The sequence below is a fragment of the Gracilinanus agilis genome, chromosome 4, assembly GCF_016433145.1.
Source record: "Gracilinanus agilis isolate LMUSP501 chromosome 4, AgileGrace, whole genome shotgun sequence".
Classification (NCBI taxonomy): Eukaryota; Metazoa; Chordata; class Mammalia; order Didelphimorphia; family Didelphidae; genus Gracilinanus; species Gracilinanus agilis.
Genome location: NC_058133.1, coordinates 177482614 through 177504189, shown reverse-complemented (window position 1 = coordinate 177504189; position 21576 = coordinate 177482614). Strand labels below are relative to the sequence as shown.

At 45.3% G+C, this 21576-nt stretch overlaps 1 protein-coding gene across 1 annotated transcript in view; it reads right to left on the bottom strand.

Moving 5' to 3' along the window:
- Window positions 1–6633: 6633 nt before the first annotated feature.
- Window positions 6634–21576, bottom strand: part of TSPOAP1 (TSPO associated protein 1) — a 45248-nt gene continuing 30305 nt past the window's right edge. Inside the window, exons 19-30 of the mRNA XM_044673015.1 lie at window positions 21184–21576; window positions 20688–20927; window positions 18188–18367; window positions 16552–17421; window positions 15781–15880; window positions 15338–15489; window positions 13000–13168; window positions 12543–12614; window positions 10940–11046; window positions 10739–10810; window positions 10269–10397; window positions 6634–6882 (exon numbers count right to left, since the gene is read on the bottom strand). Of these exons, the coding sequence (XP_044528950.1) occupies window positions 6676–6882; window positions 10269–10397; window positions 10739–10810; window positions 10940–11046; window positions 12543–12614; window positions 13000–13168; window positions 15338–15489; window positions 15781–15880; window positions 16552–17421; window positions 18188–18367; window positions 20688–20927; window positions 21184–21576 (2691 nt within the window). The 3' untranslated portion in view covers window positions 6634–6675. The remainder of the gene's footprint in view (window positions 6883–10268; window positions 10398–10738; window positions 10811–10939; window positions 11047–12542; window positions 12615–12999; window positions 13169–15337; window positions 15490–15780; window positions 15881–16551; window positions 17422–18187; window positions 18368–20687; window positions 20928–21183) is intronic.

The window sequence follows — 21576 nt, the reverse complement described above, 5'->3', positions numbered from 1 at the left end:
AAAGTAAAATAATTTCAGTAGTGTTGTCATTTTTTATTATATTAGCTTGGCCAAATCAAGAGTAATTAATATTTTTCCAATTACTTAGATCTCTTTATTTGTGTGAAGAGTTTTTGTAATTGTGTTCATATTCTTCTTGTATGAGTCTTAGCAGGTAGAGTCCAAAATATTTTTTACTGTCTACAGTTATTTTAAGTGGAATTTCTCTCTATCTCTTCTTGATAGGTTTTGTTGGTAATATATAGAAATGCTAATGTGGGTTTGTTTCATATCCTACAACTCTGCTGAAGTTAATTGTTTCAATGAATTTTTTAGTTGACTGTCTAGAGTTTTCTAAATAAACTATATCATCTACAAAAAGTGATAGTTTAATTTCCTTGTTGCCTATACCTATTTTTTCCATTTTTTCTTGTCTTATTTTTATAGCTATCATTTCTAAGACAAAATTAAATAATAATAGTGAAATGGACAACCATGCTTAACCTTTGATCTTATTGAAAAGATGTCTAGTTTATCTCAACTACAGATAATACTTGTTCTTGGCTTTAAATATATGCTACCTATCATTTTAAGTATGTTTTCTAATGTTTTTATTTTTTAAATGCTTTCCTTCCCTCTTAGTATCAAATCTAAGACAGAAGAGAGGCAAGGGTTAAATTACTTTCCCAGAGTCACATATCTAGGAAGTATCTCAGGCTAAATTTGAATCCAAGTCCTTTCAACCCCAGACCTGGCTCTCTATCCACAAGTTGCACCTTCTAGTGTTTTTCATGGGAAAAGGTGGTGTATTTTGTCAAAAGTTTTTTCCACATCAGTGAAATAATATTTTTGTTGTTTTGGTTATTGATATGATATTGATATTTGGTTATTGACATGATATTAATTTTTCTAATATTGAACCAGACCTGCATTCTTGTTGTAAATCCAATCTGGTCATAGTCTATGGTTCTTACAATGTGACATTATAATCTCTTTGCTAGCATTTTCTTTAAAAATTTTGTATCAATATTCATCATGGAAAATTATAATTTTCCCTCTGTTTTTACTTTCTCTTGTTGTCAAAACCATAAGTATGTCATGGAAGGAATTTGCTAGATCTCCTTATTTACTTGGTGTTTTTTTCCTTCAAATAATTTATATAGCACTGGAATTGGTTTTTAAAGGTTTGGCAGAATTTGCTTATAAATCCAGCTGGTCTTAGGTGGTGGTGGTATTTTTTCTGAGATAGCTCATTATTGGACTGTTCAATTTCTTTTTCAAAGATAGGATTTTTTAACTATTCTATGTCTTCTTCTGTTAATGTGGACAATTTATATTTTTGTAAATATTTATCCATTTCATTTAGAAAGTAAGTTTTATTGGCATATGGTATGATAAATAGATCCTAATGATTGCTTTCATTTTATCTTTGTTAGTTGTATATTCAACCTTTTGTTTTTGATCCTGGTGATTCTTTTTTTAATCAAATTATAAAATAGGTTTTTAAAAATAAAATCAGTTATTTTTTACTTTCAATTTTATTAATTTATCCTTTGATTTTCAATATTTCTATTTTGATGTTTAGCTGAGTTTTTTAATTTGTTGTTTTTCTAAGGTTTTGTATTGGGGTTTTTTACTGCATACTCAATTTATTGTTCTGCTCTTTTATTGATGTAGGTAGTTAAAGATATAAATTTTCTTCTAAGTACTGCTTTGGCTTCATCCCACAAATTTTACTATATTGTCTCATTGTTATCATTATCTTTAATGAAATCATTGTTTCTATGATTTGTTCTTTGACTCACTCATTCTTTAGATTAAGTTATTTAGTTTCCAATTAATTTGCAATCTATGCTTCAAAGGCCATTTATTAGATATAATTTTAAATGCATTATGGTCATGAAAAGATACAAATATTTCTGCTTTTCTATATTTCTTTATGATGTTTTTATGTCCTGTATACTACATGGCCAATTTTTGTGAACATGTCAAAGCCAACTGACCAATAGGCATAGTCCTTTCTATTCTCATTTCATATTCTCCAAAAGTTTAATCTAACCTTCCTAAAAGTTCTACTTATCTTCTAAACTTTTTCCAATAGTTTCTTTAAATAGGTCAGGTTGGGACTGATATAAATGCCTACAATAATATATCTTTTCTTATGAACTCACAGTAGTAGATATGATGATGATAATAATAATAACAATAATAATAATAATAATAGCAGTTAAGTGACTTGCCCATCCCATAGTTACTGACTGTCTGAGGCAGGATGGGAACTCAGATCTTCATGATCCCAAGCCCACATTTTATCTGGTGAGCCAACTAGCTACCTCCCTAAGCCAATGGAATAACAGGTCTGGTCCCTCCAAAATCTTTTTCATAGGTTACATGTCCAAAAAATGAATCACCTAAAGGCCATCTTTCTGGACTAGGGAAGTCTCGTGGAAAGATGAAAAAAGAATTCCCTCATCTTCTCTGAGAATTATATTTTTAACTTAACACTGAGCTCCATATATATATATATATGTATATACATATATATATATATGTTAAAGTCCATTGATCAATAAATATTCCTCAATGTTGCTGAATTTCATTTAGTTAGGCATTCTTTAGATAGCAACCTATTCCCAGGACCAAACTATTCTAGCTTGGTAGAACCTGCTCTCCACTGGAACAGATTTCCAAAACTCAGATTCTGGAATTTGCAATTCACTCCTTCCATTTAGAATATGTGAACACAAGGCATCATGAGCAAGGGGAAGAGGACAAAGTTTTTCTAGTGATGACAACAGTGTCACAAGGAAAACAAAGAATAGACTGTTAGGCATTGGGAGCAACGAAGTAAGAAAATAAGGAAGTCACACATAGTGGCACACATACCTGTAATCACCACTTCTGGGGGTGTCAGAGACTGGTAGGTTGCCTGAACTCAAGAGCTGCAATCAGGTGAAAGCAGATCAGGTATCTACACTCAATCTGTCCCAAATACAGTGAGCCCCAATAAGCAGAGCAGGGATCCACTAGATTTCCTAAGGAGTAGCAAAGTGGCCCAGAATGGAAGTGGAGCAGGTTAAAACTTCTGAATCAATCAGCAGTAGGATCAGGACTATGGGTAGCTGCTACACTTCCAATCTGGGTGAGATAGATGGAGACTCGAGTTCTAAAATGTCAAAAAGAAAAGAAAACAATGGAAAGAGAAAGTTCTGGAAGACTGACTCAGGTCTATAAAGCCTATGGCTCAGATTATTAGCTCCTTTATCTCATTCCTCTGTAATACATATATTTCCCAGTCAGAGAATCTTAAATATGGATTTGGAAGAGACTTCAGAACTCACAAAATCCAATTCTCATTTTACCAATGAGGAAACCAAGAGTCAGGGAGCTTGAGTGACTTGCCTAAGGATACACAGTAGTGAGTCAAAGGTAGGATTTGAACCCAGATCCTCTGCCTCCAGGACCAAGGCTCCTTTGATGGAAGCATTTACTTCTCTCACCACCTCCATTCCCCCTGGGCAACATGATTTCTGGATAGCAATGCTGGAATTTCCAGAGTCATTTTCCACCAGAGCACCAGGAATCTGAGATTAGCCAGTTCCAGGCTGACTCTGTCCTTCTTTGTTCCTCCTCCTTTACAGATGTTGGGCTACCTCTTGGGCTAACAGCTTTCACTAGAGATGATTTCAACACCATTGAGTCTTTCTAAATCCTGTCTGGAGAAGAGTTCAGTTAGGATTACACACAGCTTCCTGAGAGGATTTCATCCACCTGGAGGCCAGGAGAGCAGAAGTTATAACTGAGCCCACCACTTCTGTGGTGGAAGGGAACAAAAAGGGAAATTTAAGCTTTCTTGCCTCTCGAAATTTTTCTCTTTTCTTCTTTCTACTTTCTCACTATGTCTCACCCTGCCAGACTTTGTGGGAAAAATGGGAGTTATGGTGTAAGGAGACCTGAACTCAAATTCTAGTTCTGCAACTTTCTATTGTGATCCTAAGCAGATGACTTCACTCGTTTGTGACTCATTTTCCTCATCTTTAAAATAAGGGTTTGAAAATTTACAGCAGTAATGAAAATGGAGAAAAGTAACATCATCATCATCATGATCCACAACAACAAAAATATGCAACAACATTGTGCAATTATAATGGCCAAGTCTGGCCCCAAAAATCCAGATCAGAAAATGTGCTGTCCTCATTTATTTGCAGGGGTGGTAGGAACTATGCATGTGGAACACTTGTCTGACTCTTTTGATGTGTCATTAGCTTTGCTGAACTGCTTTTTTCTCCCTTCTTTCCTTTTTATTCTTTGATATAAAAGATAGCTTGCTGGGAAGGGATATATTTGGAAACAGTGAAGAAAAAAGAAATGATGATATAAGAACCAAAGATGTCAATGAGAATTTTTAAAATAAATTTAAAAGTGAAAAGAAAGTGACTGGACTACTTTGGGGTTTTTTAACTTTTGTGTATGTCATGGACCCCTTTGGCAAAACCTATGGACTCCCCAGAAGAATATTTTTAAATATTCAGAGGAAATGCTCATTTGTAATTAGAAGCTAGTGAAAATAAAGGTGTAATTTTTCTCCCCAAGTTCACCAACCCCCTGAAAAGCTGTCCACAGACCAATGGACCTTTGATTTTTTTTTCCATCTTTAAGCCCAGAGAACATAAGTACCTCAGCAAGCCATCTTGTCTCTCCTCATCCAGGGACCTTCTTGACCCCATTAGTATCTTTCCTAGTTATTTCTCAAGCTCTCTGCAGACTGGCTGCATTGCCAACTTCTCTCTGAGGACAGATCATAGAATTGACTGGAGGGTCAGAGGGAATTTTCCCAAGAGAAAAAGACCCAAGTGAAAGCTTCCCACTCAATCCTTTCCCAGGTTCCAGTGGAAAAGATGCAGTTCTTTCAGACAGACCCAGGACAATAAAGTTCAGAGTCCAGATACCTGGAGTTTGAATTCCCTGATTCAATTTAAATACTTCAAAGGGCTTTAATTCTGTCAGAGAAAAGAGTCCTTCCACCAACTCAGACTGTAACTTAGCAGATCTCTTCAAGAGCCGTGGTGGTGGTGAAGAGATATAGGGGGAAAATTAGGCAACATGAAATCAAATTATATTATTAAAGTCTTTAAAAAAACCTTACCCTCCATCTTAGAATAAATACTGTGTATTGGTTCTAAGGCAGAAGAGCAGTAAGGGTTAGGCAATGGGGGTCAAGTGACTTGCCCAGGGTCACACAGCTAGGAAGTGTCTGAGGCCAGATTTGAACCTAGGACCTCCCGTCTCTAGGCCTGACTCTCAATCCACTGAGCTACCCACCTGCCCCCTCTTTTTTTTTTAAGAGTTGCTGTGGCTGAAAAATTTATCGCCCTATAGCCAACTTGGTGATGAGAACCTGTCAAAACTTGACTAGAGTTAGTCTTCAGGCAGAGAACCCACCATCTGTCTGATGGTGATCGTTTAGACCTTTCCAGCTTGGGAGGACCAGCAAGGGCTCCTACTTCACTGCATAACCTTCAAGAACCCAAGGTCACCTCCGTGAAGACTCCAGAGAAAGGCTTCAGAAGTTAACACACTTGAGAACTCCATTCCCCACCCCAAGCTGAATCTGGTAAAGGTTTTGTGAAAATAGACTTTATTATAATAAAATGTCTTTTTAAACAATTTCATACACACATACACACACACACACTCACCCCTCACTGTGACCCGGGGACAGCATGGGGTAGTGGAGGCGGGCATGGAGGTGATCGACCAACCAATCTCCCAACACATGTGAGGAAGCATGCAGAGAGGCCCACCTAGCTGTCTGGAGTCAAATGGAGGAAGGGATAGAACACTAAGGAGGTGGAAGAATGGTGGGGATGGGACCCCTGTCACGTTCTAAACCTGGCATGTATGAAAATAAGTGCAGAATTCCGTCCTTGCCCCACCCCACGCCCAGACCTCCACTCGGAGAGGTTAGAGATGGTGCAGAAGAGAAATCAAATCTAATGATGCAAATAAGGCAAACTCAACCCCTGTCCTCTAACCCCCAACCCTTGGCCTGCTGAAGGGGGGGGGGGGAACTGGCAGGTGGTATGGGGGGCTGAGGTGGCCCTGTTTGAGGGGTTGAGGTGGGGGACACACTTTGGCATGACCTTTCTCCTTGGGGTGGGGGGAAAGAGGGTTGGGAGGGGAGTGGTCTGTGCAGAGGAAGCAAGATGGAGCTGGAGAGTTGCTACAGAGGCACGGCTGCTTATGTACATATATACAGGGGTTCTGTACACCCTCTGGGAGGGCCAGAGGGGGAGGGAAGGGAGGAACAGAGGGAGGCTTCAGTGCAAACTTTTTTTCCCCATAAGGGAAGGAAGACATGGGACCTGGGGGAACATAAGGGTGTTAAGAGAGAGCCTAGAGAGCTGCTCCTTCTCCCACAAAGACACCCAGCATCCCAGGTCTTGGGGGTGGTGGTAGGTGGGGATTACCATAACTGATTTCCATCCAGGTATCACAGCACCAGTGATGTCCAGAAAGCAGTTCCAGGACCAAGAGACCAGCTCCACCGTGGGTCCTGCCCCATAAGCCCCTGGGCAAAAGTCCCTTGTTAGCTTGGAGGGCTCTTTCAGGATCACTTGAGAAAGACAGGCTGGGGCGGGAGAGAGATGGGGCTAGTCCACCTTGGTTCTATCTGCTGGGCATGAATGACCATGTTCACTCTTTCTTCCCTGAGCCCAGTTTTCGAAGGAGGTGCTTCCCTTTGGAGATGAGGCCCCTCGTTTTCTTGGCTGGAGCCAACGATTCCTCTGACCTGGCTTTGAGGGTGCTCCCAGGTCTAAGAGAAGGGGGATGAGATGGGTACAGGCCACAGGGAGGACATGGCAGAGGTCCAGTCAGATCCTGGGCAGTGGCAGACTGGAGCTGGGGGGGGGTTATAAGAATGGAAATTGAATTAGATGACTTTCCTTAGCTATCCCTGCCACCCTCATCCCAGCCTCCTAAAGCTTCTTCCTCTTTTTCTTCCCACCCTACTAGCACAGAAGGAGGCAGTATCAGGGGGATAATGAATCCCCTCCCAGTCTTTACCACACTCCATTCCCCAGTCCAGATCTCTCCCACTCCAAGTCTAACACTGAAGAGGAGGTAAGAGCCAAGGAGGGATAGAGGAAAGAGACCTGCATCTTCATTGCCCACTTTCCTCTATGACTTTGAAGAAACTTCCTTTCTCTTCTTACTCTGATTTCTCCTCTGTGATACTAAGTCATTCATGCCTGCTCTGATATTTTACAAAGCTGGTCCTGGGATCATATACTTCCCTGTCATGCCATCCCAGTCTTTCCCATTCTTAAGGGAGTCCTCACTGGGATAAATTCCTACAGAAGTTCTCTAGCTAGTTAAAAATGGGAAGAGTTGTTTGGCAAGTGACTGACTCCTCTGCCTGACTCCAGTTTCTATATGACAGAAGAGTCCTCCAGAAAAACCTCTATCCTTTTCTGAAAGAACAGGGTTTAGAAACTGGGAGGAATGAGGTAGGATGACTCCAATCCCAAGAGACACCAGCAGGAAAGACTAGCTCAGCACAGGTTTGGGGGATTATTTTGCTCCTCAAGTCTGTAACTGAGGGGCCTTGGAAATAACCAGGAATTTCCATACTGGACCATTCCCAAGAGGAAAAGACGACATCCCCTAGTGGAGTAAGCCTACTCTCAGTTTTCTGATACTTAAAGCTTTTTTGATCTCTCAGTTGTGTTTGCTTCCCTCTCTAAATTCTCTCTCTTCTCTAATGTTAGCCCTGTGCCTCCTGCCTCATCCCTGATGCACAGAATTCATAACAGGTACAATGGAGAGGGAGAGAACAGAAGTACCGAATCTGGTATGCACAAACACATTCATAGGCAACTTTGCAAAAATGCTGAAGGAGGAATGGATTTAAATCCCCACCTCTGTGTGACCTTTACCTACCCTGTATGTAAAGTGAGGGGGGTGGGGTGTAATAAATGTCCTCCGAGGTCCTTCTACCTCTGAATCTATGATCCTTTGATTCCCCAATGGCTTGCAGCACTGGGCACTGCCTTACCAGGACTCTGGCTCCCATCAGCCCCCAGCCTCACTTTCACTGGCCTCCCCTTCAAACCTCTTCCCATTGTTTCGTCATGCCTCAGGTGCCTTCCTTGTGTCACCTACACCCACCACCCCAAACCAAGTACAATCCCAAACACAGGCTCACCCCAACAGATGGCCTGGCCCCAACCCCACCCACCACCCCACACTCCCATGGCATTATGGCCCCTGGGCTGTGTGACATGGAATAGAAGCTAGTACCAGATTCTCTAAGTGGCCCAACTCAGACTTGGTACTCTAGAAAGCCAACTCTCAATTACAGAGGTAGATAAGCCCTTTGGGGTCATTTGGGCTCTTTGTTTCTTCTCCTTCCTGCTTCTCTATAAGGAGAGGGAAAGTAGAAGACAGCTAGAGAAATTAAGAGAAAGGTAGGGCCCCACTGAAGTGAGAGAGAACTGACAGTGGGGCAAGGCTCCTGCCTCTTGGCCACATAGGTGGGGGACTAAAGATAAGGAATGAGACTTCATCTGTCACACAATTGGCCATATTGATTTGTTTTGTTCAACTTTATTGTATGGTTACCAGGGAGGGTGCTATTTTGGGGCAAGGGTGGAAGGAGGGGAAAAATTCATTAGGCATCAATGTTTAGAGGAGAAGAGAATTTTTTTAAATAAAGGAAGGGATTTTTTGTGGAATCTTGGACTAAGGTGGGGCAGAAGTAAACCTTGTAAGTTGAGGGGCTTTGAGGTTATACATCTATCAAAATTGTTCAGGCTCTCCCTCAGGGTTGAGAGTTGGCTATAAAATAAATTTAACCATTTCCATTGGCTGTAATGCTATAATGATATGCTAGTAAGAGTGGCATTTGTGATTAGAGAAATGAGGGTGATGTAAATGGCATTTATGATTATTCTAATTATCACATTGCTATACTACTAGAATCATATATCACATAATGCTCTTAATATATGATGTCATAATATATCACGTGTGATATACTATATGATTAATTACATAATATGGGGTGCCATATGCTATGACCACTTATGAGACAGTATGTAATAACATACTACATGATTACTCACATAATATGGGGTACCATATACTATGACCACTTACTACATAATCTATATTACTACTAATAATCATAAGCAGACTGGGGAGTGAACACATACAATACTATTCGAAGGGAACTGTTTGATTTGAATGAAAGGGGGAAGAAGTTGGTGAAAAGTGGGTAGGAGGCAACGTGGGTGGAAAGGCACATGGAATGGTGGGAGATTGGGGGGGGTGGGCTTGTTCCCCCACTTACATGTCACTCTACATATCTATCTCCATCTAGCACTGGACTCTTCTCTTCCTCATTCTCTGAAGAGCCGAGAATAAACAGAGGGAGTGGGTTACTGACAGACACACAGACCCATCCCACCCAGCTCTGGGCTGGTCCTGATTTGCACATCACGCCCTTCATCCACTTCTTCAGCTTCCTGTAACAAGCTATATAGACCCCCACAATATATATCCTCAAGAGGCAGGCATTGCCTTATGGAGGTAAGGAGGAGAAGACTGGGACCTGCTGGGCAGGAGACTAAAGCAGGTTCCCTCTCACTCAGAGGGCTCCATTTCAGGCTCCAGGGCACAGAGGGAAGCTCTGACCAGTTCTTTCTCCTGGGGAAGGCCAGCCCAGCAGAAGAAGCAGCAGTCTGAGACCAGTCTACATAGGCCAAGCTGCCTTGGGGACAGGAGTCTAGCCTACCCTCCCAGAATGGGCTCTGCCTGACTTTGTCCAGTCCCTTCAGAACCTACTAATCCAGTCTCCACCCTTGGCCTTGAGCTGAAGTGGAGGTAAGTGATAGTTGGTCCCAGAAAACTGGAGAGCCTGAATTCCACAGAGATGACTCCAGAACATCTAAGGACTCACTCCCCACTTTATCAGTTACCCAGACTCCTTATTACCAGTCTCTTCCAATTCACTCATCCACGTATGGCACAATAGTTTCTGCCCTAGAGGTTGGGGTCAGGCTCTCAGATCCAGGAAGAAGGTAAAACATTCAGGCTTTAGACTATCCTGGGCTCTGATCATTCAACCCTGTGAGAGCAGATTGTGGTCTGGAGCTAATCTCTTCCTGCCCCAATCATTTAGCCCCAACCAGTCCTTGGACTTCAACTATCCTTTACCACCCTTGACTACCCTGTCTCCTTCTGAATATCTATAAGGAAGCAAAGGAGGCTCATTCTGTGCTTACCTGGCTCTCAGCCGTAAGGACCCCAGGATCCTTTTCCTTAGGTGGCCCCGCTACCTTCCTGTCCTCCCCAGAGACTACACCCTCCAGAAAATTGGATGGGACGAGGCCTCTCTGTCCATTCAGCTCTCCCTGTGGGAAAGACACCAAGGAGGTTAGAGATGGACCTCCCTCCTACTAGAGTAGATTTCTAAGACTTTTCCCCTATGCCCAAACCTCTTTCCTATTTAACCAGTGACACCAAGTTCCCTGGGGACACGGTCTATGACCAGCATCACCCTGGCCATAGTCAGTGAACTATAGTTGGAGGAAAATGAGTCTAAAAGCTAGAGCCCTCCCAGTTTTAATTAAGAAACATCACACACACACACACACACACACACACACACACACACACACATTCCTTGCTACCTCCCCCTGCCCGTGTCCAACCCTAAAGGAGCCAGAAAAAATCCTTATCTGCCACCCCTCACATAGTAGAAGCCATCATCATCCATGGCCCCGAACACTGTGATGACATCCCCAGCTTTGAATGACAGCTCAGCCTGTAGAGGAAGATGCCCAGGTCAGCTCCAATGGCCTGGGAGAAGGCAGTGCCCAGAGCACCCACCTCAGGACAACCCCAACCAGGGATCTTCTCTCTGCAGGAAAGACCCTAGAGTAGGGGTCCTCACCTCTACGTCCACATTGGGAGAATTCTCTCGAGGGTTATAATCGAAGGCAGCCACCATGGAATAGGCTGTGCTGGGGCTGGCCCTGGCATCTGGCTGAGAAGAGGAACCTGAAGAGGGACAAAGAACAAATTCTTTCTTCTTTTTTACCTGAAGTTCCCTCTCTTCTTCCCCTCTTCCCATACCACTAGCTGATGATAGAAGCTTAGATTGATCCTCTCCAACTGGTATTATTTCTGAAGGAGTAGCTAGTCATAATAATTTTTTTTAATTTAACTTTCTTTTTCCAATTAACAAGCATTTATTTTCTCTTCTTCCCATTCCTGACACCCCTACTGAATAATGAAAAGAAAAACCCTCATAACAAGTGAACAAAAAAAATTTCCGCATTGGCCATGTCCAGAAATGTATGTTTTAGTCTACGTTTAAAGTCAATCATGGAGATGTTATAAAAATGACAATAATAGCATTTAAACAGCACTTTAAAATTTGTGAAGTACTTTACAATTATTATCATTTGATCCTTACAATAATTCTGTGAGATAGGTGTTATTATTATATCCCCATGTTATAGTTGAGGAAACTGAGGCTAACGCTGGCTAAAAATTACTTTTCCTGGATCACATTAGGGTCTGCAGGCAAAATTTAAATTCAGGTCTTCGTAATCCCAAGTCCTGTATTCTATGTACTGCCCAACCAGGTTGTATCATTTTGATCCTTCCCTCTATCTCCCTTGCTATAATGTAGCCCAAGCTTGGTTCTTTGTTTCATCAGGGCCCTTCCCCAGAGCAGGGCAGGGGGCACCTCTGGCTCAGCTGTGGACCAGAAGGTTCCTAGTACCCTCTCCCTTAGGCTCTGACATGACACTGACCCCCCCCCCCCCCCCGTACCTCCAGGATCAGAATCATAAGAAAAATTTCTTTATTACATGCTAGGGCTCTCTGAGCAGGAAGAGGTACAGTGGGAAATTTGGATAATTTTTTTAAAAGATAGCATTAATTTTTTTGTAAAGAATCATTAGAAAATCATAGATTGTTCAGAGGAAGAATTGTGGGAGGAGAAACACAGCAGAAAAAAAACTGCTTAAACACACGGGCTGATGGGGATGTTATTGGGGATGTAGACACTAAACGATAACTCCAGTCCAATTATCAATAATATGAAATTAGGTCTTGATCAATGATATGTGTAAAACCCAGTGGAATTGTGCCTCGGCTAAGGAGGGTTAGGGGGGGTTTGGGGGAGAGGGAAAGAACATGAAACATGTAACTACGGGAAAATATTCAAAATTAAAATTTTTTTAAAAAGAAAATCATAGATTGTTTGAGAGGGAATGAACCTTTGAGATCTTCTAGTCTAACTCCTCATAAAAATAAGCAAACTGATACTTAGAGAGGTTGGATGATTTGCCAAACAGCACAGAGCTTGGTATTGTCAGGGTCAGCACTGGCACGCTGGTCTTCTAACTCCCAGACCAGGTCTCCTTCCAGCTGGGATTGACACTTGGGATTAGAGACCCCCAGAGCCTCCAAGTGGCTCCTGGGAAGTCACGCAGTACCTTTATTCTTGACACCTTCTTTCATTAGGTACCAATACTATTGCCTACCTTTCTTTGATCTCCGGGGTTTGGGAGGTGGTCCTGCTGGGTGAGGAGCAAGCAGTGGGAAGGAACCATTCCCTAAACATGGCCAGAGAAAACAACCAATAGACAATGGATGAGATAAAGAGTGAGATGGAAGAAAGGAGAAGAAATAGACCAAAATCCAATTTGAAGTCCCATTTTCAAAACTGTACTTGGGGATTCCATGGCCTGGTGTTAGATTGAATTCCTGAGAGAGTAAAGCATTAACACCTCCCCACCTGCCTAGCTCAATCACCCTAAGAACTTCTGACTGTTTTCCACCAAATCACTGAGGACCCAGAATGAATCTTTGGGTATATTTTCAAAGCCTTGGTGCTAAGAGGCCCCCTTTTCTACCTTCCTGCCAAATAATAATCCCATCTTCTTCATAAATCTCTCTCCATTACTCCCTAATCTGCTCCCATAGAGATGTGGAACCTACCTAAGCCCTCCTTAGGGCTGTCAGGGTGCAGGTAGCCCCTCTGGAGCAGCTGCCTCTTTACCACAGGACTTCCCACTGCTACCTCTGCCACCATATTGCAGGGAACGTAGCCAACCCGACCTCCACATTCTCCCCGATAGAAGCCATCTGCATCCTTTTCCCCACACACCTGGGGACAGAGACCATAGCCACCTTAGCAGCCAGACAAAGCCTCACCACCCCATCCTGTAGGACCAACACAGCATCCCTGGAACAGTCAAGGGAAAAGGGGTTAAGTGATGGGGACATGGGGGGAAGGAGAGAAGAAGTGGACAGATGTGATGTGTGAATAAAAGGGCATCTGAGTGCAAAAGGACTGGGCTAATTCCGTTCTACTTCATCCAATTATAATCATTTTCTGTTCTCTCTGCCTTACTTGGCCTTCACTGATTGGCACCCCAGACCTGACAGAGAGAAAGTCTTGCTCTGTCTCCTGCTAGTACCAGTTCATGCCTAGATCTTCAGAGTATTCTCATCTCCCCAGATGCTTTAGCTCTCCCCTTACTTCTTCTTAAAGTTTCCTAAGGCAAAGGTTGAGTTTTTTCAAAGGATCATAGAATTTAGAGTTGGTAGTTGGTTCCTAACACCTAGAACAACCAGGTGCATAAGCTAATGCAAAATTTTTATTATAATTGTACTTGGAAAGAAAATAAATAATAACATCCATCCTCCTATCTCCTCTGCTTTAAAGACAAAAAAAGCAAACTGTCAATGGACCGAGCCTGGTCCTTCAAGTTTCTTAAATGTCCATCTTTGGTGTCGTGGCCTCTTTGGGTAGTCTGGTGAAGCCCAAGTCTCTTAGTAATGTTGTTTGCCTACATTTGAATGTGAAGGAAATGATAAATATCAATTAAAGGTCAGTGAAAATAAAGTTTGAGGGTTTTTTCCATCCAAGTTTCCACCCCATACCTCACTAGACTCCTTATTAAGAATCCATGATCAGAGGCAACTAGGTGGTTTAATGGATTGAGATAGGAAGTCCTGAGTTCAAATCTGACCTCAGACTTTTCCCAGTTGTGTGACCCTGGGCAAGTCACTCGACCAACCTCCATTGCCTATCCCTTATTGCTCTTCTGCCTTAGAACCAATGCGTAATATTAATTCTAAGATGGAAGGTAAGGGTTAAAAAAAATCTATGATCTGATCCAAACCCTCCCTCCTCATTTTACAAATAAAGTAAGTAAGCCCCAGGGAGGTCATGATTTGCCCTAAGTCCCAGAGGCAGCAAGTGGCAAAGTTTGGCTTTGAACCTGGATGCTCTGATTCCAAACCCAGTGCCCTTGCCACCACACCATGCTCTCTGCTGGCTTCTAGGCATGTCTCCAGCTTCGGGCTGGTTGCTTTCTAGTTCAACTCCCTCACCAAGAACATATTCATTCCATTGCTCCACCTCACAGGTTTCCAATACCACCCCTACCTGGAGCATGGGTAGAATGACACCCACATAAAATACACAGTCAGCAGGGGGAAAGGCATTTCTTCTCAAAAGAAGGGAAGAGCTCAAGAAATACCCTAAAAAATCTTTTCATCTTTTTTTTAACCTTTAAGGGGCAGCTGGGTGACTCAGTGGATTAAGAGCCAGGGCTGGAGATGGGAAGTCCTGGGTTCAAATATGCCCTCAGACACTTCCTAGTTGTGTGCCCCTGGGCAAGTCACTTAATCCCCATTGCCTGGCTCTTATTGCTCTTCTGCCTTGGAACCAATACACTGTATTGATTCTAAGATAGAAAGTAAGGGTTTAAAAAAAAGAAAAAAACCCTAACCAAATTAGTTATACACTAGGAAGTGTCTAAGGTCAGTTTTGACCTCCCATCTCTAGGCCACCCAGCTGCTCCCCTAAAGAATCTTATTATCAGAATATGGATGAAGAGCTCAGACTGACCTTGTGTATGTCAACACAGCTCAAATGTACCTATGCAAATTCCAAAGATGAATTCTGCAGTGAGATCAGACCTGGGAGGTTTTCCCAGGAATCCCTTAGAAGAGTGATAGTGAACCTTTTAGAGATCGAGTGCCCAAACTGCACCCTCACACCACATGTGAGTCCCCCCTCCTTACCCAGACAAGGGAACAAGGAAGCTCTCCCATTGGGCTGCTGGGCAGAGGGGTGGGTGATGGGAGAAATGTCCTCAGGCAGAGTGGAGAAGGGGAAGGGAGCAGCCCCTCCCCCTCCGGCACGCGTGCCATAGGTTTGCCTACACGGCTCTAGAGTGACCCTTGCCCACTTGGGCTCTCTGGAGACCAGTTATCTAAACTTTCTCACCAGGAGTCAAGATGATGGGATACAGGACAGTCTTACCTTCAAGAGCTGGCCCTCCCTAAATGGGAGCTCCTCCTCCACAGCATCGGGGTTGGGGGACATGGACACAGGGTCATAGTCAAAGAGAGCCACAAAAATGCGAACAGGTTCATTTGGAGGGGAAATCTCTTTTGTCTGGTTTCTTGGAAAGGCTAAGGGGCAAAAGATTATAGATTTAGAGCTTTGAGGTCATCCAATCCTCACCTCTCAAAACACACATACACACATGTACACACACACACACACACACACACACACACACACAGGCAGCAAACAGAAGGACCAGAATCTGAATCAAGGCCCTTCAAATCCAAATCTATCCCATTTTTCATTGCATCATGATGACACCCAAGGCCAAGAAAGGAAGGGCCCAGATTAATCTGGGAAAGGGGGAAAGGAAGGATTTGTTCATGCACCATCTCTGCGTCCAACCAGCCACTCACCCGGCTCCGTCGCACCTAGCCTGGGAGGTCGACTTCCTTTCCTGGAGGGGCCCCTCTGTCCGGCAGCATCCTGGCCCCTGAGCTCTCTGGCCTCTGGCGCCTATAGGAGGAAGGGTCAGAAGTCATCCTCCCACCCCTTGGGTACCCAGGGGTTCCGTTTAGGCTTCATGGAGCCCTTCCCCCCTCCCTCCCTCGATCTTCCCCGGCAGCCAAGCACAGCACACAAAAAATAAGCCAAACGCAACATGCCTTTCTCCCGAGCGCCTTCTCCCAACCAACACTGAGCCAGGCAAGATGGATCCTAGAACTGAATCTAGAAGATTCTGACTCTATCCCACTCCTGCCCTGGCTGCCCTCTAAACAAATGGATTGGAGCTGTCGCCCAGACGACTGAGGTTAGGCATTCAGGAAGGCTCCTTCCCCGGGATTTTTTTCAGGTCACACTCTCCCCCCGACGGGGTGGCCTGCTATCTCGTCCAAAGGCAAGTGGCCACCCCGAGGGGCAGCAGGGCCTGGCATGGTCTCTGGCAAGGAAGAGCCTGGTGCCAGCCTCCAGCCAGCAGAAGCAGCGAAGCTACGGGATGCATGTGGGGAGGAGGTAGGGGAGAGGAAGCCCAGCAGGCCTGACTCCCAGCCCGGCAGATGGAGATGGCATGGAATGGGACCTCCTGGCAGATGAGCAGTGGAGGCCACAAAGCACAGCAGGAAGCCAGGGAAGGGAGACACACGAGCGGCTACTACGGGAGATGACCCAGGCCGGCGGACACAGACCCGAGGGGATGGCTCCTTCAGCCGGCAGTTCAGGCTTCGGCCTCTCCTTTCCAGCTCCCCTTTCTCACAGTTAGAGAGGCGGAGGCAGTGGCTGGGGGCAGCGCTTACCCCAGGTGCCCCCCGCCTCCCTCCTAGGGGGGCACCTTCTGGTCCGGAGCCCCGGCCCTCCCCATCTCGAGGGCAGAAGGAGGAAGAGGAGATGCTGCTGCCACTGCCCACAGACTCCTGTTCATCTTCAGAGTCATACTCGATACTGATCTCCAAGCACTTTGGGGCAAAACAGCTGGCAAGGCCCGAGTCAGGGACAAGGCCCCGGGGACATCTCCGGGATAGGCCGGACCACCCCTTCCAGCTATTTTCTGTTGCACACTTCACTCCCTCGCTGGATGAGGATGCACCCCTATCCCAAGAGGGACCAGACCTTCCAGATGTCTGGGTCCCACTGCTGCCAAGGAGGCGACTGCAGTGTTCTCGGGGGTCAGGTGGTCGCTTTCGGGCAGGCAACTTCTCAGGGGAGCCCCCTCCCCTCCGCCGGCTCCCCAGGGGGCTCCCTCCAGCCTGGCAGTGGGTAAGTTCCTCAGGGGGGTCCCTTCCCAAGGAAGAGTCGGGGGCAGAGGGGGGAGACCTCAGGTCCCAGAGGCAGCTGCCAGAGCGATTTGCTCCCGTCCCCTGGGACTCTGGCAAGTGGGCATAAGCCAAGGAGCCCCCTGCCCCCTTCTTCTCCTCCTCTTTCTCTTTCTTCTCTTCTTCCATCTCATCTTCTTCCTCTTCAGGGATGCTAAAGAGTTTCTTGCTGCAAAACTGTTGGAGAGGGAGCTCAAGAATCTGTTCTAGGATCTCTTCATCACTGTCTGTCTCACAAGAGTCCAGCTGGGAGTGTAGGGGGAAGTAGCAGGAATGGGGGGAGGGGGTCATTGGGAAAGAGGAGAAAAGGGTTAACACCATCCAGAAGTTGGGATGTAGGGGGGGGAGACTTAGGACAATAAAACAACCCTCCCTCTGTTTCTCAGTTTCCTCCAAAATACTCTCCCCATCTCTCCTTGTTCTATCAAAGGAACAAAGAGGTCCAGAGAGTAGGAGTGACCAACTGGAGGTCACAGCATGTGGAAGGTAGAGCTGGAAGAACTTCTATCTCCTGATTCCTCACATCCCAGGCCTTGGGCTTCATTGAGGGGATATTTGGGCCCCAGAAATGGGAGGTGGTGTCAAGTGATAGATATATCTTCATAGAGGTTAAATAAGAGGGCTTACTTCCCTCTATCCTCTTCCCACCAGTCCCCAGCTTGAGGCTCTCAGACCCTATTTATCCAAGCCCAAATTCATTAAGGGCCCTCCCCTCCCCTTCTTTCATCCAGGCTTGGCTCTGTGTCTCCCCTCTCTGGAGTTCTCCCAATCTTCAAAGACCTCTCCCAGGCACCATGGCTTGATAAAGCAATAGAAAACACTTCTTCTTTATCCCCCTCACCCCCAGAGGAGTCACAAAGTTAACCTCATCCATCTGGTCTCCTTTCCCTGAAGCTCAACATGGAGTCTAGAACTTCACTGTGCTCAAAGAGAAGCTGGGATAACCGTTGGTAAATGGGGGAAGTGGCCAGGAAGAACCAGTCTCAATCTGACTTCCCCTCACACCCATTACCTTGGCACCATTCTCCCTATCGTTGGTCTCTCCATGCTGAGTGGGAGAGAAAGACTCTGCACCTGGCTCTTCCTCTTCCTCCTCCTCTTCCTCTTGGATGTCTGACAGGTCAGAGCTTCGGCCATGGTCCACAAGGGAGTTTGTCAGGCGGACACCAAGATCAGAGGTGTCCTCCCTCTGCTGGGGAAAAGGGATAGGGGAATAGGCATAAAAGTATGAAAAGGGAAGGACCCCTCAAAATGTTTAGGGGAAAGAATGAAATAAGGAAAAATGGAGGGAGAGAAAGGGGCAAGATAGAAAATGGGAAAAAATGTGAGAAAAGAGAGGGAAAAAGAGAAAAGAAGGGAAATTGGGGAAATGTTGAGAGAAGAGAGAAAAAGAAAGTGTAATGGTGTTCATGGGAAAAAAAGAAAATGAGAAGGGGGCAAGAAGGAAGATGGGAAATAAGGTTAGAGGAGAAGGGAAGAAGAATCAAAAAGGGATAAGGGAAGGGAAAGGAAATGGAGGGAGATTTTTTGAGCCCCAGCCCCCTGAGTGGCACTTGCTACCTATATTAATAGCAATATTAATAAGATCAATAATTCATATTTACATGGCACTTTTTAGGTTCTCAAAATGTTTTCCTCATAAAAACCATGTGAAGTAAGTGGTGTAAGTATTTATTACTGCCATTTTATAGAAGACACTGAGAGTTGGGGTTGCCATTTTATAGAAGACACTGAGAGTTGGGGTGGTGAGATGAGGGGCCTAGAATCACATATCTAGTTAAGTGTCAGTTCTAGGATTTGAATATTCATTCAAATTTCAGAGATTTTTGTTTCTCTTCAATACAAGGTCAGCATTCTTTCCTTTATGTAATGCCACCTCAGTTTCCTCCTCTGGAAAAAAAAAAAGAATAATAAGCTCAGCCTTGAAGACATGAAGAAATGAGCTTTTGCTCACTATGGGTGGGCAGAGCCTTGCTAATATGGCAGGTCAATAGGTTTTTTTTCTTTTTCTTTTTTTTTAAACCCTTACCTTTCATCTTGGAGTCAATACTGTGTATTGGCTCCAAAGCAGAAGAGTGGTAAGGGCTAGGCAATGGGAGTTAAGTGACTTGCCCATGGTCGCACAGCTGAGAAGTGTCTGAGGCCAGATTTGAACCTAGGACCTCCCATCTCTAGTTCTGGCTCTCAATCCACTGAGCCACCCAGCTGCCCCTCAATAGTTTTTTTTAAAGAATTAACCATAGAATTTGACAAGAAAGACCAAAAGGGGTAAATTTTGAAGAGAAATGAGGGTGGAAGAAAACCAAGAGTTTGTGGATGGAGGAGAGGCAAGTCTTCTCTCTCTCTCTCCCTTCCTCCCTCCTTCCCTATCCCCCTCCTCTGTCTCTTCTCTCTCTCTCTCCTCCCCCTCTCTCTCTTCTCTCCTCTCCTCTCCTTTCCTCTCCTCTTCTCTTCTCTTCTCTCCTCTCCTCTCCTCTCCTTTTTTCTCTTCTCTTCTCTTCTCTCTCTCCTATTCTCTCTCTCCTCTCTTCTCTCTCTCTTTCCCTCTCCCTCTCCCCCTCCCCACCCCATCATGGTGGCAGGCCCAGAGACAAAAGAATGGGCCTAGTTAATCCAGGAAGCTATGGCCATAATTGATAGCTAGATACAGGATAACCAGAGCTCAGGGCACACAGAATTTAGAGGACACAGACAACAGTGATGTTCCTTTAGCAGGCAGAGACCATGAGTTTAGCACCTAGTTAGCAAGAATTTTAAAACTGGAAGCTCCCCAAATGGCTTCCTTCTACCTAAGCCTTGCTCCCTTCTATTATGGCAGCCTCCTTAGCCATGGCCATAAGGTATCCTGAGATCTCTACTCAAATAAGAGTCTTCCCCAGCAGAGTCTGTGTCCTGAGGTTTTTAACCAACCCCACCAACTCCTTCCCCTCCCCACAGCAGGTCCATGTTTACCCCAGGGTCTAGAACTACTTATTAGGTTCTGAAGAGATAGCAAAGTTCTCTAGCATGCTCTGGAACCATCAACTCTCATCTTCTGTGACTTGATTTTATTCTCTGTTCTTTCCCATAAATGCCAATAAGGTCCTTTAGGAAAATTAAACTCTTCTTCCTGAGCGAAGAGGCTGCCCGTCCAACACTGAGCACAGACTTTTGCTCAGTGACCTGCAGCAGAGTAGGTCACTCACCTTCTTTGGGCCTTTTTTCTCCTTCGATAGAATGGTAGAGACCACAGCGGGACATGGTTGGAGAATATTTTAGAGCTCTCTTCTATCTCATAGGGTTATTTCTTGTAAGACTCAAATGAGATGATGTGTAGGTAAAGCACTTTGCAACCCCTGGAGCACCATCTAACTAGCGACTCCCATGTAAACAATGACAAAAGGAGAATTCTAGCCCACCATGGAAGGTGGGGAAGAGCCATAGGCCCTGAGGATGGTGGCTCCTGCATTTAGAGCCCACCTGCTCTGACCCCAATCCTCTGTCCTGTGCACTCACATCAGCCCTGTGCTCACCTCAGCCCTGGTTCGAAGCCCCGGGCCAATTTCACCTCGGCCAGGCTCTATCCCTGGCATCTTCTCAGCAGGGGCTCCTGGAGCTGGGCAAGGGGCAGGACCAGACTCTCCTTGCCCCTTCCCTGCCATCGCTGCCTCTTCCTCCTCCTCCTCCTTTTTCTCCAACAGAGGAGGCCCTGTGTCCTGGCCTCTCTTGCCTCCAGGAGCCCATCCTGCTGCTGTGGGGACTCCAGGCTCCTCCTGAAAAAGGAAGCAATGAGGAGGAAGCAATTCTTAGCCCTCTGGAATCATCAACTCTTGCCTTCTGTGACTTGATTTTAGTCTCCTTTCTTTCCCATAAATGCCAATACGGTCCTTTAGGAAAATTAAACTCCTCTCCCTGAGCGAAGGGGCTGTCCATCCTCTTTGGGGGGATGAAGAGGGAGAAGACACTGGGCACTCCAGGCCCAGCAGCCCATGGCCCTGGCCCTGCACGAGCCTTTCCCAATATAGTCACCTGCTGGTTGTTCTGTGTGGAGTCCTCTTGGGACGGTCTCTCTGCTGTCTTTGAGAGGCTGCCGGGGACGCCTCCTTCAATGTCTCGGCTTCCAGGAGGATTGTGGTGCTGAGGGGGGGAACTTGAATCCCCCAGGCTCAGAGAGCCAGGGCATGGGGGGGATTTGGCCTCAGGGCTTGTGGAAGGCAACAAAGAGGCAGCAGATGGTCTGAGAACTGGGGCAGGTGGGCATACCAGAGCCAAGGCTGGAGGAAGGTGGGCCGGGATGGAATCCACAGATTCTCCATGTGGGGACATGGTGCGCACCACCACCTCCCGACACTCCCGGAGCAACTGTAGCTGAGACACATCTACCAGCACACTGCCTGCTGTTGGGGAGGCAACCTCCATAAT